Source organism: Pelodiscus sinensis, chromosome 18 (assembly GCF_049634645.1).
Source record: "Pelodiscus sinensis isolate JC-2024 chromosome 18, ASM4963464v1, whole genome shotgun sequence".
Lineage (NCBI taxonomy): Eukaryota > Metazoa > Chordata > Testudines > Trionychidae > Pelodiscus > Pelodiscus sinensis.
The window spans coordinates 31,521,204-31,536,148 of NC_134728.1; the positions used below are offsets into that span (position 1 = coordinate 31,521,204).

Here is a 14,945-nt window from a genome sequence, read left to right on the forward strand (position 1 = left end):
AGAAAGCCCGATAGCTAAAATGGCCATCGGAGCTTTCTTGCGCAAGACTGTCTACACTGGCACGGACGCTTTTGCGAAAAGCAAATCTTTTGCACAAAGGCATGTGCCAGTATAGACTCTCTCTCGCGCAAATACTTTTAACAGAAAAACTTTTCCGTTAAAAGTATTTGCGCAAAATCATGCCAGTCTAGACGCAGCCTATGTGAATGACACAGCTCTTCAGCACTGTTATGAACTGAATAAACCTTGATATGGGTTATTAAAAGGAGGTTGTTGAACCCACCCGGGAGTTCTGGATTGTGGAGGTAGAGGGCTTTTTGCTGAGGGATGTGGGGGAGAGAGACAGACATACATGAAAGAAGGCATGTTACAGAACTAGACAGGCAGCAAGAAATCCAAAGAGCAGCCTATAAGAACTGGCAGAAGCCTAGAGAAGACAGCTTCCTGTTTCCATAACTGGAGTTCTTTGAAATGTGTTACTTATGTCCATTCAACATAGGTGTGTGTGTGCTTGCCACATTCACTGGTGCTGGAAGATTTTTCCCTCAGCGGTATCCGTAGGTTACTGACTCCAGCACCCTCTGGAGTGGCATGCACATGCTGCAATATATAAGGTGCCACCGGGCCCCTCCCTTCTCAATTCCTTCTTGCCAGAAACTCCAACAGTGAAGAAAGTCAGGAAGTTGAATGGACATAAGCAACACATCTCAAAGAACATCAGTTATGAAAACAGGTAACTGTTCTTTGAGTGCTTTCTACATGCAGACCACAACTCAGCTCTGCCAAACATTGGATCATCTCTGGCCTGCTGCATAATAGTCAGAGGGTGTGTCTAGACTACCTAGTTTTGTTGACAAAAGTGGACTTTTGTCGACAAAACAATACCAGCGTCTACACTACCGCGGAGTTCTGTCGACATAACGTCGACAGAACTCCGCGGTTTTGTCGACGCTGGTATACCTCATTTTACGAGGCAAAACACCTTCTGTCGACAGAGTTCTGTCGACAGAAGGTGTTATTGCCTGTAACACTGCGTCCAGACTACGGAGTTCTGTCGACAAAGCGGCTTGCTTTGTCGACAGAACTCCATGTGTCTGGACGCTCTTTGTCGACGGAAGTTTTGTCGACAGTATCTGTCGACAAAACTTCCGTCGACAAAACGCGGTAGTCTAGACGTACCCTTAGGTAAGCTGCTACCACTGACATACAACTTGTGAAAACCCTGAGGAGCATGGTCAGCCCAAAGGGCAGCACTGCAAACTAAAGATGTGAACAACTAGTTGACTATTTGATAAGAAAATGCTTATCGGACAGTCGACACACTAGTCACTGCCTGCCTGCCCCTATCAGAAAGAGGCAGTTGGGGAGGTGAGGGTGCTTCAAAGTGGCAGAACTGCCTGGAGCCAGACCCTTGGCTCCATGCAGTGCTGCAGCTTTGAAATGCTGCATATAGCCCCAGCTGGCCCCAGGCTGCATGCAGCATTTCAAAGCAGCAGTGCCACGTGAAGCCCACTCCCCCGCTAACCCCGGGTTTCATACAGCACTGCCACTTTGAAATGCCTCAAGCACAGGGCCAGCGGAAGACCCCTACAGCCCTTGGGCTCGTGCTACACCTCAAAGGCAGAGGCATCCTTATAAGCTATTCAATTAACCAATTAATCTAAATTTAACATCCTTACTGCAAACTAGTAATGGTTCAGACCTACCATGAATCAAAGAAATTGTCTGTGTCCCTCAAAGATTGCTTTATGGGAATATGCATCTTTGAGGTTGAGGGTGGCATACCAGTCCCTTGGATCCAGGTCAGGAATAATCAAAGCCAGGGAAACCATACAAAATTTGAGGTGGACCAGGTGATGGTTCAGGCCTTACAGGTCCAGGATAGGACGAAAGCTCCCTCTGGCTTTTGTGTTTTATTCTTTTTTTTTTTTTTTTTTTTTTTTTTTTAAAGCCCTGGTTTCTGAAATGAGGTGGTACCCTCTCCACTGTCCCTGTCCAAAGCAACTCCAAAACCTCCAGCTCAAGAAGTTCTTTGTAAGAAAGGTCCCTGAAGAGAAACAGGAAGGGTGAGTGGTAAGGTGGGGTAGAGGATAGCTGTAGAGTATAGCCACGCTGTATAGTGGCTAGGATCCAATGGTCTGTGGCAATGTCTCTCCAGGCTAGGAGTGAAGGTGGGATGCAAATAAATAAGGAGGATTCAGTGTAAAAACTATGTTGCCCTCAGGCGTGCCCTCTAAAGGTGTGCAAGCCTGGCTGGAAGAGGGCTGGGAGTGATGGCTCTGCCTCCTCCAGGAGGGCTTTGAACATCCCTGAGGTTCTTGTTGGGAGTAGGGCTCTTTTGGATGGGGCTTCAACTTTTTCCTCTCCAGCCCTGGAATGTACAACTGCAAGGTTGTTAGGATGTAACGGAGTCACTGAGCCCATGTAATTTGGTGTCCGTCTGTTCTGCAAGTAGGACCGCTTCAGTAAATGGAAGGTCTTGGATGGGAATGCTGAGCTTCCAGAGACAACCCCAAGGAGGAGTAACCATCCTGCTCTCCACTCGAGAATGCAGATCCATGGCTCGTGCTGCCAAACGTGTCACATCAGAAGCCTCCTGCAGTGCTAGCCTGGCCATGGAGGCTCCCTTGTCTGCAAGTGCACTAACCTCCTTGCGGGGGGCTTCTGGCCTCAAATTTAGACATTGCCTGCTATGTATCCAAATCATAGTGGGCAATAGGTGTGAGGGTAGCAGACCAGCTGTCAGCTCAGGCCAGAGCCCTAGGCCAATTCACTTGTGTATTAATATAGATTAAAATGACTGTTAAATGTATATGAGTGTATTTGGTGTTCAAATGTCATGAAAACAATGTTATGTTATTTGTATTGTTTCACTTAGTGTATGCTGTTATAATGTAGTAACAAACACTTATATTGTGTATATATCCCTGAAAGGAGACTCAAGGAGCTTGGCTTGTTTACTTTAACCAAAAGAAGGCTGAGGGGGGACATGATTGCACTTTTTAAATATATTAGAGGGATAAATACCAGGGAGGGAGAGGAATTATTTAAGCTTAATACCAATGTGGACACAAGAACAAATGGATATAAGCTGGCTAGTAGGAAGTTTAGACTTGAGATTAGACGAAGGTTTCTAACCATTAGAGGAGTGAAGTTCTGGAACGGCCTTCCAAGGGAAGTAGTGGGGGCAAAAGATCTATCTGGTTTCAAGATTAAACTAGATGGGTTTATGAAGGGGATGGTTTGATGAGATAACATGATCTTGGTAACTAATTGACCATTCATTATCAGTGGGAAATAGGTCAATGGAGGGATGATAGGAGTTACTATAGAGAACTTTCTGGGTGTATGGCTGATGAGTCTTGCCCACATGATCAGGGTTTAGCTGATCACCATATTTGGGGTCGGGAAGGAATTTTCCTCCAGGGTAGATTGGCAGAGGTCCTGGAGGTTTTTCGCCTTCCTCTGTAGCATGGGGTACAGATCACAGCTAGAGGATTCTCTGCATCTTGGGGTCTTCAAAGTATTTGAAGGCTTCAATATCTGAGATACAGGTGAGAGGATTATTCTAGGAGGGGTGGGTGAGATTTTGTGGCCTGCACTGTGTAGGGGGTCAGACTAGATGATCATAATGGTCCCTTCTGACCTTAAAGTCTATGAGTCTATAAATAAATAGCCCCTCAAAGGGGAAAGACTCATAGTATACTAGAACTGGAAGGGACCTCTTAAGAGGTCATCGAGTCTGGTCCCCTGCCTTCATGGCAGGACCCACTACCATCTAGACCAGGGCTACTCGGCCCATGGCCCATTTGTTGGCCACCTACGGGGCAGTTTGGGTTTATGCAGGGCTCAACACGCAGCCTGTGGGTGGGATCCTTTGAACACTGCTTCCACTGGGAACACGCTCCACAAGGGTGAGGTGTCTCCCAAGAGGGGTGTGATGAACCGGGCTGGGTCTGGGCACAGCTGAGGGTATCTGTTCAGGGTGAATTGCTCAAACTCAGGGCTCCTTACAGCCCCTGACGAGAGCCCTTCCCAAACAGGTCACAAACCAGTCACACCGAGCAAAACCCCTCAGACACTCCAGCTCTCCCTGTGCCCCAATCAGCCCCCGGCCTAACACACAGGTGAGGGATTACAGAACCCAATCTCACCTACCCCGAATGGGTTCTCCCAGTCCCAAAAGACCAGCCACAGTTCCCAGTCAATTTACACTTTGGATCTTATCCACAAGAGCACGCTGAGCCAATCCATTAGAATCTGTAAACCTTTAGATTACTAAATGAAAGAAAAGCATGAGAGTAATGTTGTTTAAGGAGAATACATTACATGCATCAAATCACCAGGTTCTCGATGCAGGCTCCTAGCAGAGATGTTATAAACAGCTATCTTAAAAGTCTCTGGTGTACATCCTACGTCAGAAGGGGTCTACGATTCTTCCCGGCTCTCTGCCCCTCACAAGGCTGCAGCTAGGATCAGGAACAGAATTTAAGACCAAATGGCATCTTCCTGGCCAGAGCAGGTCACATGGCCCAGTGACCTAGCCCTGTGTCCCATGTCCATGGTCATCAGATACTGGCTGGTTTGCATGTCCCAGACACATTCCTCAGGTGTGTATTTGGCCATTGTCTCTGTAGCCCTGCTAATCAGCATAGTCACTAGCTGAACATTCTTTGCCCATTGCTCTGTCTCAGAGAATCATCCAGCATAAGCATAGATTACATATTTATAACTCCACATACAGATATCAGACAAGTACATCAACAGCATATACAGAATCAGTAAAATACAAGCTTTCATTTGACACATCACATGGCCCCCTTTGTACATCCTTTGGGGCACCCCCCCATGGGTGCAGCAGTGACCTGTCTGATCCCCTTAAAATCCAGTAACGTGACAACAAGGGCGGGGTGTCTCCCAGGCAGAGTGGGCACCGAAAGACGCAAGCGGATGGGCTGGCTGGAACAGACTGGTAAAGGGTGTCAGCGTTTCTAACCTCCACGGAGAAGGTGCTGGGAGCACCGGGGCATTGTGGGAAGTGCTTTGTATTCATGCCCGTCAGTGTGAAAGAAGCTATTTGCATGTATATGCAACCCCACTTAAGTTGCAGCCCTTGTCATGTGCTGTGAGTATCATTGTGGCTCCTAGGGCTTCCAAAGTTGAGGAGCCCTGATCTAGACCAGTGGTGCACAACCTTTTCCCCAGCATAACCCCCAGGAAAATTTTGTTTGAGGGAGAAAAAAAAATGCCGCTCTGCTCACCTGCCACTCCCCTGCCCCCCACCATGTGTATGCTGTGCCGGGGAAAAAATGGCAGCCAGGCCAGCGCTACGACCCCCTCTTCCTCCCCCCAAAAGACAGCCACGACCCCCTTGGGGGTCACAACCCACAGGTTGTGCTCCACTTATCTAGACCATCCCTGATAGATATCTATCTAACCAGAAGCCAAGTAGAATACAAATGAAGACTGCTAATAGAAAAAAAGCTAATTTCAAAGCAAATGCTCACATTTTTGGCGGAAGAGGCAATGCAAATGAAGCGCTCATTAGCAACTTCTTGCACTTCGTTTGCATATTCTCTTCCGCAAAAAGCATCGGAAGAGGTTTGTTCCAAAAAAAGCAGTGTAGACAGGTCCATTTTGCGCAAAAAACCCTTTTTGCGCAAAACAGACCTGTCTACACTGCTTTCTTTGGAACAAACCTCTTCTGCAAAAAGCATTGGAAGAGAATATGCAAATGAAGTGCAAGAAGTTGCTAATGAGCGCTTCATTTGCATTGCCTCTTCCGCCAAAAAGAGGCAGTGTAGACCTAATGCCTGTGTACTGATCAGAGGTCAAAGACTCAGTTTGCATTCCTGTCACCACTGGAAAAGCCCACATGGGTAATGACACTTTTAACTGGTTTTCTATAAGAAGCTATAAATATGGATTCAAGGAAAGATCCTGGAGCTCTGAACTGTTTGCATCCTTAGAGGGAAGTGTACCAGATGCAAAGTTGAAGATCTCCAGAGACAAGCTGGGTACCTTGAAAAGACTTTTAGGAAACTGGTAGTTTATTACATCATTGCCACCATTTGGAATTACAAACAGTGACTCATCTATGCATATATTTTACATTTTTAAACTCTCTAAGGCTATGTCTATACAGCGGTGTTATTTCAGAACAACCGATGTTATTCTGAAGTGAAGAGCGCTTTTACACAGCAAACCATTATTTAGAAATAATGGCGAGCTGGAGGACTTACTCCAACTCCCATAACCCTCATTTCACTAGGGCTACGTCTACACTGGCCCCTTTTCCGAAAGGGGCATGCTAATTTTCCAGGTTGTAATAGGGAAATCCGCGGGGGATTTAAATATCCCCCGCGGCATTTAAATAAAAATGTCCGCCGCTTTTTTCCGGCTTGTAGAAAAGCCGGAAAAGAGCGTCTACACTGGCCCCGATCCTCCGGAAAAAGCCCTTTTCCGGAGGATCTCTTATTCCTAGTCACTTATTTCCCTAGTCTGTATTTGTTCCCTTCTCCTCTTACCTCCAAATCTGTCTAGCTTGCTGCCTACCAGCTCCACTGCAGAGCCTTTTCAGCCCCCTCCATCTCTCTCAAATTAGGGTTGCCAGGTGTGCAGTATTGAACCAGACAGTCTGGTATTTTCACCTACTGTCTGGTAAAAAAATTCAGAAGATACCCGACACCTAAAACGTCTGGTGTTTTCAGATTTTTCCTCAGCCAGGAGGTGAAAATACGGGGTGCCAGAGGTTCTGCTGGGGGGCTGTCTGGTCTGACACAGGGAGGCAAGATGGTGGGCAGGGTCCTTTTTTTTTTTTTTTGGCTCAACAACTTTGGTCTCCCCCCTTTTTTCGCAACATTTTTTCCCACCGGTGTTTTGTGTGTGTGTGTGGGGGGGGGGGGGGGGTCGGTATTGCTGGTTAGCCATCTGGCAACCCTCGCTCCAGACCCCCCGGCCTCTCGCCACCCAGCGCTCAGAACCCGGATATCAATGCCTCAGGCTCTGCCTCCGCCCACCGACTCCCCTCCTCCAACCTGCCTCTTCCGGGCCAGGCCCGCTCCCGCAGCCCAGCTCGGCCGATCACAGCCGTTAGTGCCCCTGTCTCCAGGCAACCGCCCACGGCGTCCCCCCCAGCCCCTTCCGGCCGTCCAACCCCGTCGCTTGCCCCTCTCCGCGTCACAGGAAGTGCCGCCATCTTCGCAAGGAGGCGGCCTGCCCCAGCTCTTCGTGTCTGCCCGCTACTTCCGGTCCCCCGGCCGTGGCGCCCCGCGCAGGCGCCTGGCAACGCCGGCCGTGTGTGGGGAGGCGGCTGAGTGACCAAGCAGGCCACTGGCGCTCGCGCCACCCATGACCGTGCGCGGCGCCTGGGGCTTGAGGGAGGGCGGGCAGGCTAGGAAGTGTATACGCACGCGCAGTTTAGAATTCCACCCGCAGCACCCCCCCATCAGAACCGGAAGTAGTTACCATGTTCCGGAAGTGCTCCGGACTGTCATGGCGGCCTTGGGGAGAGCTGCGGTGAGTGAAAGGTTGGGTCGGAGCCGCAGCTTGTCTCTGCGCTCGGGGTCCGGCGGCTGCGGAGCCTCCCTGCTGCGCGGCTTGTGCCGGTAGCCGCCCGCCAATGCAGCGGGTGCCACGGCCTGGGAGCGGTACCCGGGCCCGGGACTCGACCGGCGGGTCTGGCAGGCCCGGCTGTGCCGCTTGGCGCGCGGCTCGGGGAGGGGAGCTGGGCTGCAGCGCCTGACACAGCCTGGATGCCTTCGGCTCAGAGCCAAGCACCTTTCCGGGATACCGATCTCCTTTCCCTTGAACCGTGGCTGCGCGGCCTCGATTCATGAGCGTCGGACAAGTCTCACGTCAGACACCTTAGCGCCGCCTTTAGTCACTCTCCATAGAAGTCGCTGGGTTTTATTTCAGGATCGCCTCACTTGTTGGAAGCTGTATGTCAGGACATTTCAAGAATTACTGTTTACAGTCCTCTGACCTGCTGAGCTAATTTTCTGAATGTTAAAGCTTTTATTCATTCGGACATTTGCAAATCATTTTGGGGGCTGGCCCCCATTAGCACAAAAAAAGATCTTTAACACTTTGATATTTAGAGAAGCCATAGCTCTTTCTTCATAACTCACAAGTACTTTAGGCAATAGTGAAAATAAAAGCCTGAGTCTTTGCTCTTATTGATAATAATATTTGCTGTTAGAAGATTTAGCTTGCATTGCTCAATTCATTTTTGTTTGTTGGAAAATAAAATGAAAGTCTATGTGCTTCACTTGAATCATTGAGTTGGGCAGAGGATGAAGGGTTTAGTATGCAGACTGACCTGGGGAGAAAGGACTATCCCAGCTCTCCCTCCGCAACAGCCCGGGGTCCGGTAAGAAGCATCCCTCCTCGCTGTGCCTGCTGAAGCAGCCATGGAGAAGTGCATGTCTTCTGGTGGGGACAGGTCCAGGTTAGGCTTGGTAGGGGACACGAAAGGACCACCTATCTCCTGGCAGCAGTAGCTTTGGGGCACATTTGGGTTAGGTACATGGCCAGAGGGGGAGGTGGCCCCTTCCTCTAGCTCCAGCATGGAGCAAATATGGCTGGAGTGGGAGGAGGTGAGGTATCCCTTCTCATGGTCCCAGCATAGAGCTTCCACAGCTCGGGAAGAAGCATGGTTTTCCGGCTGCCCAGAACGGAACTGCTGCAGCAGAACTGTGCTGGTGTGGGAGATGAGGTGCACTGGCAGAGGTGGCACTCTGTGCTCCTGCCCTGAGCCCTCTTTCAACATTAGCTCAGTTATGTCCATGATAACTATACTTGATTTGGTGAGTGTGTCTCTTTTCTGTTTGGTTTTATGAAAAGCAAACCCATTGCAGGCACATCCTGTTTTCCTGGCACAACCAAATTCTTACCTTGCTTTACGTTTTACAAGAGGAAACAGTATGCCAAATTTGGTGGTCCTAGCTTTTGAATGAAAAGACATACTCTCTCAAATATATAGTAGATAGTAGCACCTAGGGGCGGCTAAATATTGTACAGTACACAGCACAATGGTGCATAAACATTAAGTAGTAGAAGCCAGAAAATACTGGAGATTAAATATTGGCTGCTTGTCTGGTATAAAATTTTAGGCTTTGGTTATGTGGAGCTTTGATTATGCACTCCAGTGGGAGAGGAGGCTGTATGACTGGGACAGCTAGCATCTCCCTGGAATAGGTGGATGCTAATGTTCTCTGTTGGATACTAGCTGAATTAGCCCGAAGGCTGTTAAATTACCAATACAATGGGGAGGGTGGTAAGTAGGTAAGTCTGGTATAAACTTAAACTTGGAATGTCACAAAAGAGGATGGAGAGAGGCTGTTCTCAGTAGTGACAGAGGGCAGAACAAGGAGCAATGGTCTCAAGTTGTGGTGGGAGAGGTCCAGACTGGATATTAGGAAAAACTATTTCACTAAGAGGGTAGTGAAGCAATGGAATGGGTTACCTAGGGAAGTAGTGGAGTCTCCATCCCTAGAGGTGTTTAAGTCTCGGCTTGACAAAGCCCTGGCCGGGTTGATTTAATTGGAATTGGTCCTGCCTAGAGCAGGGGGCTGGACTCAATGACCTTCTGAGGTCTCTTCCAGCTCTACAGTTCTATGATTCTATGAAATGAATTGGTTCAGTTGAAAGAATGTTTTCAATGGCTTATATAACTTTGTTAATATTCTGAGTAACAAACAGGGAATTGGAAATTTTTCATAGTTGAGAAGAAATTTCTCACTGAAAAGAAATTTGCATGGTTGCAATGTTAAGTCACTTGTTAATACCTGTCTAAGAAGACAAGAATAGGTGAAAGAAGCAGGGTTAGCACTCTACATTAAAGACATCATCTGGTTTAAACTTATCAGACCCAAAGGAACTTTGATCAATATGCATTCATGTGCTAACAAACAAACTGCAGGAAGGAGTACTGGTAACGGACTCCTTACCACCAAATCAAACAGGGAACCTTGCTTTGGAGGTTAACAATAAGTTCACCCAGTCCCTGAGTCCCAGGTATTCCCTTGTGTTGTCTAGGGATGTAAATACCCCTTCAAAAAGTTAACCGATTAAATCATAATTTTAATTGTTTAACTGGGATCCGCCAGCCAGCCAGGGTCCTACCTCTGGTTAACCGGTTATGGGTAAGCATGTCAGTAAGGCTACTGCTTACCAGGTAATCCGTTAACACTGTGGTCTCCAGCCTTTTTAAGCACAAGATCACTTTTTGAATTTAAATGCAATCAAAGATCTACCTCAAACCCAAATACTCTTCCCCACCTCCTTTGTGACCCTTCTCTGAAGCCGAGGCCCTGCCCCTGCTCATTCCATCCTCCGTCCCTCCAGCACCATCCTTCACTTTCACCAAGCGGGGGTAGAGAGTTGGGGTGCAGGCTCTGGTCTTGGATTAAGGAATTTGGAGTGTGGAAGGGGCTCTTAGCTGAGTTTGGGGCAGGCAGAGGGGATTCTAGGTGCAGGTTCTGGGAGGGCATTTGGATGCTGGGGTGCTTGAGGTGCAGGACGGGTAGGTTGGGGTAGGTTTTCAGGATGTGGGTACCCAGCAGGGCCCTGCTTATCTCTGGTGGCTCCTGGGTGGTGATACAGTGGGGCAAAGGCAGGCTCACCCCATCCTGGCTCTGCACCACTCCCAAAAGCAGCCAGCAAACTCTATCCCAAGTCCTGTTGTACCCTAACTTTGCTCTGTGGAGATAAGGTGCTCCCTCTCCCACCCTGTATCCTGACATCAGAACCTCTCCTCTCCTTCCTCTGCCCTGCACAGAGAGCAGGAGACTCCTGAGGGGACAGCTCCAAGGCAAAGGGCAGGAGATGTGCAGCAGTAGGTGTGGGGGGGAGGGGGGAAGGAGGGAGCAGGGCAGCTGAAGTGCTGTGCTTGATAGCCTTTTGGCCAGACCAGTTGGGATCACCTGTCAGGCTCCAAGATCTACCATTAAATCCCGATCTACTCCTTGGTGACCACTGGTTTAACAGGTAACCTTTTACATCCTTAGTAGTGCCCCTTATACACTGAACACACACAGAAATACCAGGTCTGCTGTCCCCAAAGGAACAATATACACACCAACTTGTAAGATTCATCTCAGGACTAGGATGATGTGTAACACCACAGCACCACTGACGTATATTTATAGTGAAAACAAGAATATCAGACAAGAGATGGAGCATGTAGGGAGTAAGCATATTAGAAAAGTGTCTATAAAACAAAATCATAACATGCTTTATAAGGACTACATTTAATAAACAAGTTAATCTCTAAAGCAGTTTCTCACCCAAAATCAACTGTAGCATTATCATGCAAGGTTGGTTGATATCCCGTTTTCATGAACGCAAATGCATTGCCCATTTATTTCCTTGGGTCTTTGCCTGCTACCTATATCCCCAAAGTTCATTGTCTGTTCAAAGAGATAGGATAACAGCCAATAACCAGTCTTGTGGCATCTTAGAGACTAACACATTTATTAAGTCATGATCTTTCGGGGGCAAAACTCACTTCATCAGATGAGTGATAGAAATGTAGCCGTGTTAGTCTGGTGTACCTGAAGCGAAATACAGGACTATGTAGCACTTTAAAGACTAACAAGATGGTTTATTAGATGATGAGCTTTCGTGAGGAAGTGTGTCTGGCCCACGAAAGCTCATCATCTAATAAACCATCTTGTTAGTCTTTAAAGTGCTACATAGTCCTGTATTTTGCTTCATCAGATGAGATTGAGTAGAAATTACAGAATCCAGGGTATATATAACAACTAAAGAAATTCCCTGTCAATTGTAGGACCAGTGATAACAAAGCTAATTAAGTGAACCTGGATGTGATTCGTAGCATGTGATTTGGAAATGCGAATATCAAAGGAAGGGAAGTTTTGTAGTGCATTAACGAGTTAAGATCTTTCTTCAAGCTTAAATTGATAATGTTAAACTTGTAAGTGAACTCCAATTCAGATGTCTCCCTTTATAACTGATGATAAAATTCTTGTGTAGAAGAATGGCTACTTTTAAGTCCATTATTGAAATTTCCATGGAGGTTAAAATATTCCCTATAGGTTTATGTAAGTTACCATTCCTGATGTCTGATTTGTGTCCATTTATCCTTTGTTGCAGAGACTGTCAGGTTTGACCAGTATACATGGCAGAGGGATATTGCTGGCACTTGATAGCATATATCATATTAATATTGATGGCTTGTTTTTCCTGTTTGCTGCTTTCTGGTTGAGTTCACATTTCTTTGTTAACATTTTACTTTGTATGTAAATAAGCATACATTGTGTTATTTTACAATGTTTAATTTACATTCCCACAGAGAGAGAGAGAGATTCTTCTGTCTGAAGGAAAACCTATTTTTCACCTCTGCTGGTATCCATCACTTCGATACAGACTTGAAAACATTTTCAGTGTATATATTAAACTTCTTCAATAGTATCTGCACATCCATTAAATAATAATACTAATGACCAGTTTGATATTGGCTTTCATTTGAGACTTCACATGACATTTGTTGGTGATCCAGAATGTACACACCTGAATCATCATAATTTCTATAAACTTCTTACCTGTTGTCATTATGAGGTTCTATCAGTGTGACTTCAGAACAGCACAGGTTATTCCTGAGTGAATCTGTTATGAATGACCATCAAGTTCATAGGAATATCTGTCTTATGATTGTTTGGGGTTTTTTGGATGCCCACAATGGATAGTTATAATGTAGATGGAAGTTCTAGTAGTCTTCTCTTTTCCCTGGTTTCAGGTAATATATGTGAATCTTGGGATGTTCCCCTTCACTGCTGGTTACTATGTGCATGTTGATCTCTCTACTCTAGAAATTCCAGATTAGAGTGCCCCAATGGATTACAGTATGCAGTGGATTAATTAAGTCAACTTTGCCCCAAGCAAAGTGGGACAGAATGCTCTTTGGCACTCTTCTGGTAAGATATTTCATTATTCTAAGGTGTGTAAGAATTGGGGATATGCCTAGATCCACACATGTGAAATAAAAGAATACAGTCTTCTAACACATGAATGGAGGGGACAGTCCTTGCCAGAGCTGCTACCTGGGCATCTAGAAAAAGAGATCTTGTAAAACTGAAATGATAGCTACTCTTTCCCAATTAAGGGAGCTGAAATAACCTTGTACAGTTCTGTTTCCCCAACACACAGTCATCATTTCTGTTCAAGCCCATGCCTGTTAGACACTGAATAAAAGGCTGAACCACTTCAGTTAGATTAGATGGAGAATTACATTTTTCAGACAGGCCATGAAAACACACAATCTATGCTTGTGTACTAATGGTGTTAATCATAAAAGCTAAATAAGTGGAGGTTTGCAAGGCAAGACTGGTTTAGGAGCGGGGGTGACTTGAGTATCTAACATTGTGTATCATTTTTATGACACTCCAACAGCATTAGTATCAAATCACCAACCAACATACAATATATTTGGCATTGGAAGGATGTTCATACCAAAGAGGGAGAAGAATTGTTTACTGTTGTATAAGTAGGATTAATGGAACAAATATGTGAGAGAAAATCTAGACTAAATTTCAGGACAAATTTGGCGATACTAAGATCCATGGGACTGCCAGCCTAGTCTATAAAATATTTAAAATATTAGTGAATGTACTGTAGGAACAAACCCACACTAGACCCAGGGAATTGGCTTGATGACCTAACAGAATTTTTAGATGGCCTAAGAATGTAATTTAGTGAATATTTTAATGTAACACCGTTTTAGTGTTTATTCCTCAATGCTAATCTCACTTTGATTTTGTCACTTTTACCAGAGGCATGAGACTTGCCGACCGCAGTTGAACAAAATATGTGGTGGATCGATACCAACCAGTGGTGCAGTAACACAGCAAAAAAGAATGCTTCACAGCACTATTCAGGTTAGAATAGTTTATTATTATTGTTAGCGGCTCTTTTGTACTAATCACTGTACAGGCACTTTTAACTTGTGACAGGATTACTTTGAGTACATTACTGGTGGATGGGGAGAAGCAGTACATGTGCTACACCTTGATTTAAGTAAGGCATTTAACACATTACCATCTGACATTCTCATAAGCAAACGTGCTGTGGATGAAATTACTGTAAGGTGGATGCATAGATGAAAGACCATACTCGGAGGAGTTACCAACGTAATATGTGGCACATAATTGTCCTGCTTTACTCAGCACTGGAGAGGCTTTTGTTAGAGTACTATGTCCAATTTTGGGTGCTACAGTTTAGGAAATATTGGAGTCCAGAAGAGAACAGCAAAGGTGATAAAAGGTTTAGAAAACCTATCCTATGAGGAAAGATTAAAAAAAACTGGACATGTTTAGTTTTGAGAAAAGAAGAATGAAGGGGGACACCATAGCAGTGTTCAGATATGTTAAGAGCTGTTATAAAAAGGACATTGATCAACTGTTCTCCATGTTCACTGAAGGTAGGACAAGAAATGGTGGGTTTTAATTGGCAGCAAGGGACATTTAGGTTAGATGGTAGGAACAAAATCACAATTCTAAAGCTAGTCTAAGCGCTGGAATAGGCTTTCCAAAGAGATTGTGGAACCCCATCATTTGGAGGTTATTAAGAACTGTTTGGACAAACACCGATCAAAAATGGTCTAGGTTTACTTGGTTCTGCCTCAGAGCAGGAGGCTGGACTTGATGACTTATTAAGGCCATTTTCCATCTCCTCATTTATATGTTTCTTTGTGATGATATCTTTAAACAGTCCAGGAGATTGAGAGATGCTCAACCTGAACATTAAATATAGGATAGACATTATTGTAGACCAACACAGTGATTTGAGAGCTGAAAGGTATCTCTTGCCCCCCTCCCCCGCCCCACTCCCCACCCCTTAGAGGCTGAGCACGGAAAATGTCATGTTCCTTTCTCTCTCCCCAACTGGGTGACAGTGAGCTACTGGGAAAGGTCCCATGAAAGGAC

At 45.9% G+C, this 14,945-nt stretch overlaps 1 protein-coding gene across 1 annotated transcript in view; it reads left to right on the plus strand.

The window, feature by feature from the left end:
• The first annotated feature begins 7,208 nt into the window (after nucleotides 1-7,208).
• The window catches only part of UQCC1 (ubiquinol-cytochrome c reductase complex assembly factor 1), a 110,964-nt gene continuing 103,227 nt past the window's right edge, over nucleotides 7,209-14,945 (plus strand). The window contains exons 1-3 of the mRNA XM_075901448.1: nucleotides 7,209-7,518; nucleotides 12,834-12,938; nucleotides 13,794-13,898. Of these exons, the coding sequence (XP_075757563.1) occupies nucleotides 7,351-7,518; nucleotides 12,834-12,938; nucleotides 13,794-13,898 (378 nt within the window). The 5' untranslated portion in view covers nucleotides 7,209-7,350. The remainder of the gene's footprint in view (nucleotides 7,519-12,833; nucleotides 12,939-13,793; nucleotides 13,899-14,945) is intronic.